This window comes from Pocillopora damicornis, chromosome 10, assembly GCF_964200805.1.
Source record: "Pocillopora damicornis chromosome 10, jaPocDami1.2, whole genome shotgun sequence".
NCBI classification, from domain to species: domain Eukaryota; kingdom Metazoa; phylum Cnidaria; class Anthozoa; order Scleractinia; family Pocilloporidae; genus Pocillopora; species Pocillopora damicornis.
Genome location: NC_142679.1, coordinates 21,753,736 through 21,767,706, shown reverse-complemented (window position 1 = coordinate 21,767,706; position 13,971 = coordinate 21,753,736). Strand labels below are relative to the sequence as shown.

The following is a 13,971-nucleotide window of genomic DNA, read 5'->3' as shown; positions in this document are numbered from 1 at the left end:
TTATTCTATTGCAAAGGGAAACCTTATAACCTGATCTCTTTCGTCTAATCACCAATTTACCAAATATCTGTGGCATTTGCAGGCGAACTTCCAGATCTGTGCTATGGAGGAGGAGATGAATGCCCTGTCTGAATCCGCCGGCCTGTTTGAGGTCAACTTCCCAGACTATAAACAACTTCGTGCTTGCCGTCGTGAAGTGTCACTCCTCAAACAACTTTGGGACATGATTGAAGTTGTTCTTAGCAGCATTGAAGAGTGGAAGTTCACGCTATGGGCGGATATCAATGTGGAAAACATGGAGATGGAGTGTAAAAGGTTTGTTAAAGAAATCCGAAGCCTGGATAAAGAAATGCGCGCCTGGGACGCCTTCACAGGACTGGACTCTACTGTCAAGAACATGGTGACGTCATTAAGAGCCGTAGGAGAATTACAGAATCCGGCCATCAGGGACCGTCATTGGCAACAGCTCATGCAAGCAACCAAAGTAAGTACTGCGGACTTGTTTGTGCATGTAGTAATGTTCATTCCGCAACAAAACGTAATAAGTCTTAGTAGGGTAGGATTTTGGTTTTGGAGTCACAGATAGATATGAACCAATGAATGTTTTATCACTGGTTGCTGTGCAAAACTGGGAACTAAAAACTAAAACTCAGAACTTCTTCCCGTAGTTTACTCCATTTTGGTTATGGACCACGAAACATGTTATTGAGCACAAGATCACTCCAATTTTGTGAAAATTTGAGGAAACTTACAGAGTGCTTTGTGTTTTGTGCAGGTAAAATTCATCATGAATGACGACACCAACTTGGCTGATCTTCTCGCCCTAAATTTGCATAACTTTGAAGATGAAGTCCGTGGAATTGTCGACAAGGCCACCAAAGAACTGGGAATGGAGAAAGTTCTCAAAGAGTTGGATGTCACCTGGTCACAGATGGAGTTTGAATACGAGAGCCATTTGAGAACTGGTATTCCGTTATTGAAATCAAGCGAAGAACTTATTGAAACTCTTGAAGATAATCAGGTAAAGAAATAAGGATATATTGTTGGCTGTTTTTTTATTAATGCAAGGGGGCAGTTGAGTTTACATTTATTTGTTTCACTCAGGTTCAACTTCAAAATCTCATCACATCCAAATACATTGGACATTTTCTGGAGGAAGTCTCCATGTGGCAAAAGAAGCTGTCTGTGTCAGACTCTGTAATCTCCATTTGGTTTGAAGTCCAAAGAACCTGGTCTCACTTGGAGAGTATTTTCATTGGATCTGAAGATATTCGTAACCAGCTGCCAGAGGACTCTAAGAGATTTGACGGAATCGATGTTGATTTTAAGGTTAGTGAAAGACGGGACTGCAAATCCATGGGGATCATTTTACATATGGGCCAAGTAGGACTTAAGGACAGTTACACTAACGCCTAGCTTTACCGTTGCTTTAGGAATTGATGAAGGAAGCCGCTGAAATCCCAAATGTTGTGAATTGTTGTAACAGAGAGGGACTGTACGAAAAGCTGGAAAACTTACAAGAAAGGTTCGTTTTACTCTTAAGCTTGATTTAAAGTTGACGTTTTCGGTAAGACTCATCTCTAACACAAATGCTGTTAGCTTCAATTGACTTCTTTGATTTGTCTTGAAATCATTATGGTCTGGTTACCTAAAGTTATTAAGCCCCTCAAAGACCAGAAATTACCTATGTGTTGTTTACCTTATAGATTGTCGTTGTGCGAGAAAGCCCTCGCTGAGTATCTGGAGACCAAACGTCTTGCTTTCCCACGATTTTACTTCGTATCTTCAGCTGACTTATTGGATATCCTTTCCAAGGGCAATCAGCCAATTGAGGTAAGGTTTTAGGCAAACTTAGTAAATGATAATCAGAGCAAGGGAAAATAACTCAAAGCCTTAATAAGAGCTCCGAATGAATAAACGTGAAATTCCTGAGGCGCGGTTAAACGCCGGTGACCACGTTTTGATTGATTTAAATTTTATATCTGATTGGGTTACAGGGTGATGCGAATTTTACGGATCAATCGTAAAGAGAATCGTAGAGAGAAATAGAGCAAAAACTTTGCAATGTTGAATTTATTCAGAGCGCTATTCGATTGAGTGTCGTAAACCAAAACAAATCTCAACGACCAATCAGTAAAAAGGAAAATAGCTTTAAGAGCCAATTAGAACTCAACGTAAAAGAACCAAACTTCCTAAAGCGCGGGAAAACGCGGGCGACCAAGTCGCAATTGGTTTTAATTTTGCATCTGATTGGTTGAAAGAGAGAGAGGCGCGAGTTTTTTGGATCAACCACAGAACGAAGCCAAGAGAAACGAATGCAATCTGTGTGTTGCAATCTCGACACTGAAAGTGGCTCACAGAGTAGTCACTTTATCTCTTTCATCATATTTTTAAGCCGATACTCGCTGTTCTGTTCGACAGGTCAGTCGTCATCTCTCCAAGCTGTTTGACAACATGGCGAAACTGAAGTTTGTCGATGACGAGGATGGTAACCCGACTAAGGAGGCGGTTGGAATGTACAGCAAGGAAGGAGAATATGTGGACTTCAACAAGCCTTGTGACTGTTCTGGACAGGTACAAATATTGTTTCAAGTTACTTCTGTGTAAGAGTGTTGTAATATTTCGCTGATTACCCCTTTGAGGATCATGGTAACATTAAAATGAATTTAAGGTCTTCGGCCTTTTTTTATATCGATTCATCATCAATTTTATCTCATTTTATCTCTCCATTGGTTTTTAACTTTTTTTTAAGCGGCACACACCCAAACTACCCTGACAGAGCTCTCGTAGCGATCTGAGTTTTGAAAATACTTCCTTTTTTGTATAATATTTACAAAATGTTGTGATTTTCTCGTGTAGTTTCAAGCTAAGCTGATGCCTAAATTCTTGCATTCAAAAGTTAGCATGAATTTTGCTTAATGTTCCAAGTGATTTGTGCCTTCGTGTAGTCGGATCCTCCCGTTGAGAGTAGTCCTGAGAGGAACTTTTGTCGGTAGTCGTGACTTTTGTTACGAAAGTCATCACTAGAGTCAAGATTTGTGAATATTTGATTTACTGTAGGTGGAAGTTTGGTTGAACCGTGTTATGGACGCTATGCGCGCTACAGTCCGTCACGAGCTGTCAGAAGCTGTGGTGTCGTATGAAGAGAAGCCTCGAGATCAATGGCTGTTTGACTACCCAGCTCAGGTCGCCCTGTGTGGTACTCAAATCTGGTGGACCACAGAAGTTGTTCTGGCATTTGGAAGGCTGGAAGAGGGATACGAGAATGCACTGAAGGATTATTACAAGAAACAGGTACTGGTCTTCAAGAATTTTAAGTATAGTGCTTTTTTAAACCGGGTGAATTACATTGACAAGTTTGATGTATAGAGATCCTTTTTGGTATATCTCAATTATATGAAAATCAGGTAAAATAGCAAAGGACAAAAAATATTATAACATAGCTAGTAAATTTGTCTAATCAAATTCAATTGCGCGAGCGTGCTTCATATTCCTATTGTGCACGCTCATGACGTCAGTAAACAAGTCCCTCGAGAAAAAAATTTTCCATCGGGTTGAAAATGTTATAAAACAGCAACTCTTACGCATCTTTTGTGCTCTCCAAGCTTCCCGCGTGCTTCATATTTCGATGAACGCACATTGACGTATGAACCAATTGTTAATTGAAAAATGGTCTTTATCTTTTTTACATCTGATAGGTTTCACAACTGACAACATTGATCAACATGTTGATCGGCGACTTGACCAAAGGCGATCGTCAGAAAATTATGACCATCTGTACAATTGACGTGCACGCTCGAGATGTGGTGGCGAAGTTAATTCATCAGAAGGTGGAAAATGCTCAAGCTTTCTTGTGGCTGAGTCAGCTTAGACATCGCTTTGATGATTCTGTCTCTCACTGCTTCGCTAACATTTGTGATGCACAGTTCAAGTATTCTTATGAATATCTTGGAAACACGCCTCGATTGGTGATCACACCTTTAACCGACAGGTAAACGTCGTAGAGAAAAGCCGTCTAGTAGTTCTTTAACTGTGAGCGTTGTAATAATTGTTATAGCCTATTGGACTTTCCCCATCATGCGTCACTTCTAACACGATTGTATTTTGTTTGGGTAGAAAATGAACTAAAACTCAATGACTACTGAGAGAGTAGTCCACTTAAAAACAGTCAATAGGTCAAATGAGCATTTCTTGTAGCTTATATTTTCGTTAAAGTTTCGTCATTGGCAAAATACAATTCCATATTACTTGAATGTTCGTAATCTTAACGAAGGCTCAGTTTTAAATTAAAATTTACTGCTTTAGAGTTAAGAAAGTGCATTCCGGTCAAACTTATCACTTTTAGCTTTTGTTCGAAAGGAACTTGATAATTGTTTTTCTTTTTTAGATGTTACATTACTCTGACCCAGTCTCTTCATCTGACCATGAGCGGTGCGCCTGCCGGTCCCGCGGGAACTGGTAAAACCGAGACTACTAAGGATCTGGGACGAGCTCTGGGAATTATGGTGTACGTGTTCAACTGCTCTGAACAGATGGACTACAAGGTATGCATTACAGTGCAATATTGATGGCACTCCAGTTTTTTTAAAGGACTTAAGAGTAACTCAAGAAACATTTTCTTTGACAGTCCATTGGCAACATTTACAAAGGATTGGCACAAACAGGAGCCTGGGGCTGTTTTGACGAGTTCAACCGCATCTCAGTTGAGGTGCTGTCCGTGGTCGCAGTTCAAGTCAAATCCATCCAGGACGCTATCAAAGACAAAAAGAAAAGGTTCATCTTCCAGGGAGAGGAGATCGTTTTGGTTCCTACTGTTGGTTTATTCATTACCATGAATCCTGGATACGCCGGAAGAACTGAGTTGCCTGAAAATCTTAAAGCTTTGTTCCGGTGCGTGATTAGAATTCAGTTTCTCTTAATGGAATACGTAGATTTAAAATATTCCTCCTAGGGAGAGTCTGCACTAGGATCTGAGCTGATACATAAAATTGTACAGAGAATGGTTATATATTTCCTTATTGTGTTTTTTCAGGCCATGTGCTATGGTCGTTCCTGACTTTGAACTGATCTGTGAAATCATGTTGGTGGCTGAAGGATTCGTTGAGGCCCGAGGGTTGGCCCGCAAGTTCATCACTCTGTATTCACTCTGTAAGGAACTGTTATCTAAACAGGTAGGACTTTGGTTAAGCAAAGCACAGATTGTATTTTCGAATCTTTCGCTGATGGTGAAAAAGTTGATTTTACAAGTTACAGTCAGAGTGTCAATAGTATCTCTGGTGATTTGGTATGGGTTTTTTTTCTAATTAAGAGCAAAGTCAAACCAACAGTGATTTAATGACTGTGCATGTGCAGTCGCACGCCTGTGCCTTTCTGTGATTGGATTAAAGGGAATCATGCCTCTTGCTCTTTTTTGATGGCTCTTTTTCCTTTTGGTTTTAAGGACCATTACGATTGGGGTCTCCGTGCTATCAAATCTGTTCTGGTTGTCGCTGGTTCTCTAAAGCGAAGTGACAGGGATCGCCCTGAGGATCAGGTGCTGATGCGTGCGTTGCGTGACTTCAATATCCCTAAGATTGTCACGGATGATGTTCCCGTCTTCATGGGATTGATTGGCGACCTTTTCCCAGCTCTGGATGTACCAAGAAAGCGTGACATGGACTTTGAAGCTCTAGTGAAAAAGTCAGCTCTGGTAAGTCACTCAATTCACATGTCAAACTATTTCCAATTGGGAAACACAATAGCATTTTGGGAAAGATGTGTAGGGTTACTGGAGTAAACCTGTTCTTAAATTATCGAAAGGAAGGAGATCGCTGGAAAATTGTGCTGTTATCTTTTCCCTTCCAAGATCTGTACGTTCTTCACAAAGACTATAGATTTCTCTGTCGGTTGGTCCAGAGAACGTAGTGTTACTTAAAGGAAACTTCTCCCTGATGATCATTTCCTCTATTCTCATTTGTTAGAAGCTTGATTGTACCAGAAAATAAGCTTGATTGTAAGCTTGATTGTACCAGAAAATTGAACGAAGAAAGAAGGGAGTCAGTCGCCGGCACTTGTAGCCTATGCACGCGAGATGCATAGGCTATGTAGTGATTATTGTGCAAACAATCTTGGAACATTAAATTTTCTTGTTATTTCCAGGATCTTAAACTACAAACAGAAGACAGCTTTATCCTCAAGATTGTACAGCTTGAGGAGTTACTTGCTGTAAGGCATTCTGTGTTTGTTCTCGGTCCAGCGGGTACAGGCAAAACACAAGTTATTAAGACCCTGAACAAGACTTACCAAAACCAGAAGAGAAAGCCAATGCTACATGATATCAACCCTAAAGCTGTCACTGCTGATGAGTTGTTCGGATTCATTAATCCCGCCACCAGGGAGTGGAAAGACGGTGAGTATCATCGAGGTTACCATGGGAGTGTCGCGCACTGAAGAGGCAGAAACGTCGAACGTTCTTTGCACCGAATATTTAGTCAGCAGGATCTTATCAGGGTTGCAATTTTTTTTACTTGAATGCGAGTTATTCTTTGCAGGTAATAAAAAAACGATGTACACGGTGCCCCAATATCTATTTGATAACTAGAGCTTATGATACGACACTAAAACCTTAAACGGATTACAGAGTGTCCAAGGCACAAAAGCCATGAAGGAAACCAAAAAGAAAAGAAAAAGAAAAGAATCCCAGTCTTGAATTGTCACCGACAGACATTGCCACACCACCACAAATTTGCTAGTAGATATCAAGTGACTAAGGGTGATTATTTTCTTTCGAGACAGACGTTGATTGTGTCATATTTTTCTTCAGGTTTGTTTTCGACCATTATGCGTGATTTGGCTTCAATCAACAATGACAGTCCTAAATGGATCGTACTTGACGGAGACATTGATCCTATGTGGATCGAGTCTTTGAACACTGTCATGGACGACAACAAGGTAATCTTTGAAAATAAAAAAGTCGCTAGGACCAGTAAGCTTTTAAGGGGACTTGTAGATGAAGATGTTTTTTGGAAGTTTTCATAAGAAGTCGGTTTTGTAACACTCGAAGATTTTGTTGAACCAGCTGTAGATTATATGCTTGAAATTGTTCCTTTCGATACCTTTTCAGGTTTTGACATTAGCCAGTAATGAACGTGTTCCTCTCACTCCGTCCATGAGATTGTTGTTTGAGATCGGTCATCTAAAGACAGCCACTCCTGCAACTGTGTCCCGTGCCGGTATCCTCTTCCTTAACTACGCTGATGTTGGATGGAATCCGTAAGTACTGTAGACGGTAGTTTGCGTGTAGCATGAGTATTCCAGAGAAGGAGAGGAAAGAAAAAAAAACCGGTTGCGTCAACTAGTGAAATTTTTATCCGCTTAGTTTGCCTTTTGAGATTTTCGTCTAGGTTTTCATTTAAATCTCTCGTGGTAACAATGAAGACTTATGGGTATTGATCGTACCATGGTTTTTTCACTAAGCTTGTATCATGCACAGCGGAAAAATAAAGATAACAAACTTGAAATAAGTATCAAACTGGTCTATCATGAAAATGAAAAATGAAATGTATTTTTAGGCTAAAATTGAGGAAGTTTATCAAAGCAGCCCCACTTTAACTTCTCTTCGCTCAAAATTTTAAATTCCTTGAAAATATTCTTTCTTCGCGAAATAAACTTTTCTCGTATTATTTCAGATACGTCTCCAGTTGGATTGATACTCGCGAAGTTCAGTCAGAGAAAGCCAACCTGCAAATCCTGTTTGACAAGTACGTCCCCATCTGCTTGGACACACTGCGCGTGCGCTTCAAGAAAATCACGCCCGTTCCTGACATCACCATGGTGACCACGCTTTGCTACCTTCTGGAGTGTCTGTTGAACCCCACCAACACCCCACCCGATTGTAACAAGGAACTGTACGAGTTGTATTTTGTGTTCGCTGCTGTGTGGGCTTTTGGCGGAGCCATGTTTCAAGATCAGGTGTGTTTTATTGACGGTTTCACTCAGAATTGTTGGCCATGGAAAGTCGTGAGATTTTATTGACTCGTAGAAAGTGAAGCGTGAACGTTCAAACCTATGAGTAATATTTCGTTTTCTCTCCGTAGCTCGTTGATTATCGAGTAGAATTCTCCAAATGGTGGGTGACTGAATTCAAGACCATAAAGTTTCCCTCTGCTGGTACTGTCTTTGATTATTTTATCGACTCCGAGACCAAGAAATTCGTGCCATGGACAGAAAAAGTTCCCAAGTTCGAGCTTGATCCCGAAATGCCATTGCAGGTATGATTATTTTTTTATTTTTTAGGAAAGATTCTTAATAGACAACCTTTAGAAAGGGTTTGCGAACGTTTGTGCAAGGTTGTAGTATAAGTTTTCTTCATTAATTATAGTTTAGGCTTGACAAGGGTCTTAATTGGTTACAGTGTTTAGCGGTTGGGTTAGAAAACCGACAAAATTGTGTCCTAAACAAAGTTGTTTTCTTAGAAGAATAACTAGCGGGTGCCCAAAAGCTCTTATCTCTGAAGCCCAGGATGCCTGGCTCTCAAAGCTCTCCTAGAAGAAAAGTCACACATGTCGCCCAAAGAAAACAGTTTGTCGCCTGTACCACCTGGTCTCAGCCTTGGTAACGTTTCGATATGACCTGTAGCCAGCCAGTGGATATTTCGGTTGACTTGTATATAAACTGAATGCTTTCACATTCACTGCAATTTGTCAAGAGCTTAACCAATTTCATTTCCCTACTTTAATTTTCCACGAGATAATTTGATTGCGAAATTTTTTGTTGTTCCCAGGCCGTGCTCGTCCATACCCAGGAAACCATTCGAGTTCGTTACTTCATGGATCTGCTGATGGAAAACCGCAGACCTATCATGCTTGTAGGAAGTGCGGGTACTGGTAAGACCGTGTTAGTTGGCGACAAATTCGCAGCAATGGACCCTGATAACATAATGGTTACAAACGTACCGTTTAACTACTACACGACGTCAGCCATGTTACAGGCCGTTTTAGAAAAGCCACTGGAAAAGAAAGCTGGACGAAATTATGGTCCGCCTGGAACCAAGAAACTGATCTACTTTATCGACGACATGAATATGCCCATGGTACGTTGTTTAATGGGAAAGTGGTCAGTTTTATCTGTGAGGTTTTAATCACTATTTAGTGATAAACATTTGTTTCATGCATAGCCAACTAAAGACGAGGTATGCTTTTTTGGACAATCATGTACAGACTCTGCATTGGATAATGAGTATGGGTACTTTTCGCGAACACTCGCGTTACTCCGCTTTTCCGATTGGGTGCCGTGTTTCTCGTTTTTTTAACACGCTTGCCTTGCTCGCTACAAGCCACTTTTCCCGCCACGCCGACGCTTTCGCTGGGTAACAATTTTCCCGCGCTTTACTGTTGGTACTGCACGTGTCTAGAAACTTAGTTTGGGTAATTTCTTTCTTTTCCTTCAATCCAGGTGGACACTTATGGAACAGTACAACCACACACCCTCATCAGACAACATTTGGACTACACTCATTGGTACGACAGAGCGAAGCTGTCTCTTAAAGAAGTTCACAATTGTCAGTATGTCGCCTGTATGAATCCTACAGCAGGAAGCTTCACCATCAATCCTCGACTACAGGTCTGTAGCTAATGGGATCTAAAGTGTCTAGTATCCATTTTAGATCAAATCAAATATGTTAAAATGTTAGAGAGAAATGTCGTGCTATTGGGGCAACTGAAACTCAATGCAAGACGTTTCAAAATGAAATACGGCTTTAAACATTAGAGAAACTGATTGAAGCTATAGACTTAGGAAAGTTCTGATGGAGAAAGTTGTAAGAGAGTACAGCGGGATGTAAAATGTTAGAGAGAAAGGTCGTGCTACTGGGGCAACTGAAGCTCAATACAAGACGTTTCAAAATGAAATACGGCTTTAAACATTAGAGAAACTGATTGAAGCTATAGACTTAGGAAAGTTCTGATGGGGAAAGTTGTAAGAGAGTACAGCGGGATGTAAAATGAAGTTTTTAGATATATGAAAATTCATATATTTGCACTGCGGTGGAAAGATGAAATTAGAAGATCCTCGCATCCTTCTAATTTCATCTTTCCACCGCAGTGCAAATATATGAATTTTCATATATCTAAAAACTTCATTCACTCGGATGTTTATTTGTACCCAATTCATTGACCAGCTCCCAGTTGGCTTGTTAGCTCAATTGGTAGAGCGCTGCACCGGTATCGCAGAGGTCATGGGTTCAAATCCCGTACGGGCCTGAAATTTTTTTCAGGTCCTACTTACAACTACTAGTTTCAGTAGTGTTCTTAGCTGCGGGGATGTAAAATGTTAGAGAGAAAGGTCGTGCTATTGGGGCAACTGAAACTCAATGCAAGACGTTTCAAAATGAAATACGGCTTTAAACATTAGAGAAACTGATTGAAGCTATAGACTTGGGAAAGTTCTGATGGACAAAGTTGTAAGAGAGTACAGCGGGATGTATCCTAACAAATTTTCTTAGAACGTCGGCCGGACTTTTAATGGTTACGTTATTTTCTCTGCAGCGCCACTTTGCAGTGTTCGCAATAAGTTTCCCGGGACTCGATGCCCTGAAAACCATTTACCTGAGCATCTTGAACGGACACATCAACGCTTTGGGTCTCCCTCAAGCGGTACAGAAGAATGCTGAGAAACTTGTCGATGCAGCTTTAGCCATGAACCAGAAGGTGTGTTGTATTCCATCATCCCTATTACTAAACCATTTGAATTTTTTTCTTGAATTTCAGTACTCGTGGCACAGACAGTCCACAAGTTACTTTGAAGAATTATTTAAGTCATCTATCGTCCATGAGACATCTATCTCCCACGAGCGTAACTCTTATGTTCTAGTAGAAAAGCATTTCAAGAAAGTGACATCGGGCTAAAAAGAACGAACATTTCTAAAAAATTTCTTCAGCTTTATCAGCTTGCTCATTTTATATACACTAAAGAATTTATCGACCGCAACTCAGATCTGGAAAGTGACTTCGTGTACAAAACGAGGCAAACTTAATTTTTTTTCTTTTTCTCAACACAGGTCACTTCAACCTTCCTTCCTACAGCTGTAAAATTCCACTATGTTTTCAACCTGCGTGACTTGTCCAATATCTTCCAGGTTTGTCAAAACCATAGTTTGTTGCTGAACTCGTAAACCTCTGTGAACCTCCACAGGAAAGATAGCCTTAGTTCAGCGAGAAAATGAAATCAATTTGAGTACCGCTGTGAATATCGATTATGATGCAGTCTATCTTGCTCACTCCTGGATTTTTCCCTTGCGCTGAACTTTGTGTGATGTGAACAGCCTAGTCGTATCATTTTCGTTGACTGGTATACGTGGCAAGAAAGTGTGTCTGTCAAAAGATCAGCAAAATAAAACTTGGCAACGATATTTGTCTGGGAGATTTTGAACCCCACACAGTCTCAGTAATGCGTATTGTGCAAACCCGGCAAGTCAGTTTTTGGACAAGAGGACTTATTAAGGAAGAATTTGTCCCATTTTCCTGTCCAAACTGCTTAGAAAATCTTGGAAATTGTAGAAAAAGAAAAAAAGGCGCTGAGGTTAATGTAATGGCTAATATTGTCTCTTTGGGTTCTTGCAGTCGAACTGTGTCATGATTAAATACGTTTTCTTTCTTGTAGGGTATCCTGTTTTCCACAGCTGAATGTATCAAGACGCCAATGGATCTTGTTAGACTGTGGATGCACGAGTGTGACCGAGTTTACAGAGACAAACTAGTGGAGGACAAAGATATGGAGAACTACGACAGAATCCAGCAAGATATCACAAAGAAGACATTCGAGGTTTGTTTTTATATCTGTATTTTGTTTGAGACGAATTTGGATCATACAAAATGGAGATGAAAACTTTTTTCTATGTAATTTGGTTTATGATATTTTTTTTCCACTCAGATTTGTCAAGCATTTTACTAATGAGAAACCTAAAACATTTGCAAGGCTATAGACTCGTGTCTTAACGATTTCTTACCATAGAAAAGTCAACAAAAACTTTTTTTTTGGGGGGGGGGGGGATAGTTTAGCTGTGTTTTAAAGGTGTGCTTCTTTCTACGTAGGATTTTGATGAAGAGGCTCTGTACGCCAAGCCAAACATGTTCTGTCATTTTGCAAGTGGTATTGGGGAACCTAAGTACCTCGCTGTACAAGGCTGGGAGTCATTGAATAAACTGCTGACAGAGGCACTGGAGAATTACAATGAAGTGAACGCGGTCATGAACCTTGTGCTTTTTGACGACGCCATGCAACATGTGTAAGTTGAAAAAACCGATTTCGTTAGTTGTTTTCTTCAAGGGAACATTTTCTGTATGGCAAGTCAGAGTGCATAGTGGAATGAAAGGGCAGCAGAAACTCTCGTTTTCCCGCGATTTCCGTAAGATTTATGAAATTCCTACCATTAACAGTACTTACACAGTTAATTATTTTCCCGCTTTTTATTCACATATGGTAGGTCTTCCATCGGTTTCATCAGTTTCGTGACGTCTTCCTCCCCTTCTCTCTCTACTTATTTATCCAATTTCTTGTCCTTGCCATATTTCCGGCGATAAGCAGCTTCCTTCATTACGCCGGCTCTCCATCGTTGGGCTTTCTTTAGCGTCTCGTCATATCCTGGCCTTAAAAGTTTTGTTACCGGACTTACAATGATCTAGGTGCTCGATATTTTAAAATTATTTCAATGTGGGGCTCTTCAAGAGCTCTGAGAGATTCCCAAATATTTATTGTTCTTGCCATTTTGCATGTTTTGTTTTACAGTTGTCGTATCAACCGTATTCTGGAGTCCCCCCGTGGTAACGCCTTGTTAGTGGGTGTGGGTGGCAGTGGTAAACAGAGTTTGGCTCGTCTTGCTGCTTTCATCAGTGCTCTAGAAGTGTTCCAAATAACACTGAGGAAAGGATATGGCATCCCTGACCTCAAGGTGTGTAATTGTGTGAAAGCTCAAGGAATTTCAAATAACTTGTGGGATCCTGTGAATGATCAGAACCGCTTTTACTAATCTTTTCCTCGCTTTTAAGATAGATATTTCCCGTGAGTGAAGTGCATTAGTTGAACAACGACAAACGCCAATAGTTAGCGTTGTCTTATCTCCACGTTCTGGTATCTAATATGAAAGGAGATAATTTAAGATTGATGAAGAACATTTGTTTTAATCACGCTTAATCGTGCCAGATTCCTAATGGTTGTTTTTTTTTCCCTTTGTTAACTTTTTCTAGCTCGACTTAGCAAACTTGTGTACCAAGGCAGGATTGAAGAACATCGGCACTGTATTTTTATTGACCGACGCACAAGTTCCAGAGGAGAACTTCTTGGTGTTAATTAATGACTTACTGGCGTCTGGGGAGATTCCAGGTCTGTTTGCAGATGATGAAGTCGAGAATATCATCTCCGGAGTCAGGAATGAAGTGAAAGGCGCTGGGCTACAAGACACGAGGGAAAACTGCTGGATGTTTTTTATTGAGCGAGTGCGAAGAAATCTCAAAGTTGTCCTGTGTTTCTCTCCCGTTGGCTCTACGTTGCGTGTAAGGAGTCGTAAGTTCCCGGCTGTAACAAACTGCACAGCAATTGACTGGTTTCACGAGTGGCCTCAGGAGGCTTTGGTGTCTGTCAGCAAGAGGTTCATTGATGACTTAGAGCAGCTTGAGGTAGATTAACGATACAGCAACATTTTACAATAATAGACTTAAAATAATGGTTAAAACTGTTTAAATAATGACAGGGATTAAGAACTTTACGGACAACAGATTGACATATTGTGATATTTATTATTCACGAACTTCGAGTTTCCCTCACTTTTGCGATTGAAGCCGTGTGCAACAAGTGTTTTGTTTTCTAATGATTCTTCCACTTGACTAATAGCAGTTGTGGGTGGTAAAACTTTCTCATCACAGCTTTTTATCGTTCTTCGAAAACCTTCATCAAGTAAGTCCCCATGGCAATCCCCTCGACAGTAAAACCTTACAGCGA

General features: G+C 40.5%; 1 protein-coding gene across 1 annotated transcript in view; it reads left to right on the top strand.

Moving 5' to 3' along the window:
* LOC113674425 (dynein beta chain, ciliary) overlaps window positions 1-13,971 on the top strand; it is a 36,508-nt gene that overhangs the window by 11,490 nt on the left and 11,047 nt on the right. Inside the window, exons 21-45 of the mRNA XM_027190909.2 lie at window positions 83-484; window positions 776-1,021; window positions 1,105-1,329; window positions 1,434-1,525; window positions 1,707-1,833; window positions 2,422-2,574; window positions 3,061-3,294; window positions 3,699-3,991; window positions 4,388-4,544; window positions 4,628-4,890; window positions 5,033-5,171; window positions 5,441-5,689; window positions 6,139-6,388; window positions 6,803-6,930; window positions 7,103-7,251; window positions 7,668-7,950; window positions 8,076-8,249; window positions 8,762-9,070; window positions 9,433-9,600; window positions 10,524-10,685; window positions 11,036-11,113; window positions 11,638-11,799; window positions 12,069-12,262; window positions 12,763-12,925; window positions 13,221-13,649. Of these exons, the coding sequence (XP_027046710.2) occupies window positions 83-484; window positions 776-1,021; window positions 1,105-1,329; window positions 1,434-1,525; window positions 1,707-1,833; window positions 2,422-2,574; window positions 3,061-3,294; window positions 3,699-3,991; window positions 4,388-4,544; window positions 4,628-4,890; window positions 5,033-5,171; window positions 5,441-5,689; window positions 6,139-6,388; window positions 6,803-6,930; window positions 7,103-7,251; window positions 7,668-7,950; window positions 8,076-8,249; window positions 8,762-9,070; window positions 9,433-9,600; window positions 10,524-10,685; window positions 11,036-11,113; window positions 11,638-11,799; window positions 12,069-12,262; window positions 12,763-12,925; window positions 13,221-13,649 (5,229 nt within the window). The remainder of the gene's footprint in view (window positions 1-82; window positions 485-775; window positions 1,022-1,104; window positions 1,330-1,433; window positions 1,526-1,706; window positions 1,834-2,421; window positions 2,575-3,060; window positions 3,295-3,698; window positions 3,992-4,387; window positions 4,545-4,627; window positions 4,891-5,032; window positions 5,172-5,440; window positions 5,690-6,138; window positions 6,389-6,802; window positions 6,931-7,102; window positions 7,252-7,667; window positions 7,951-8,075; window positions 8,250-8,761; window positions 9,071-9,432; window positions 9,601-10,523; window positions 10,686-11,035; window positions 11,114-11,637; window positions 11,800-12,068; window positions 12,263-12,762; window positions 12,926-13,220; window positions 13,650-13,971) is intronic.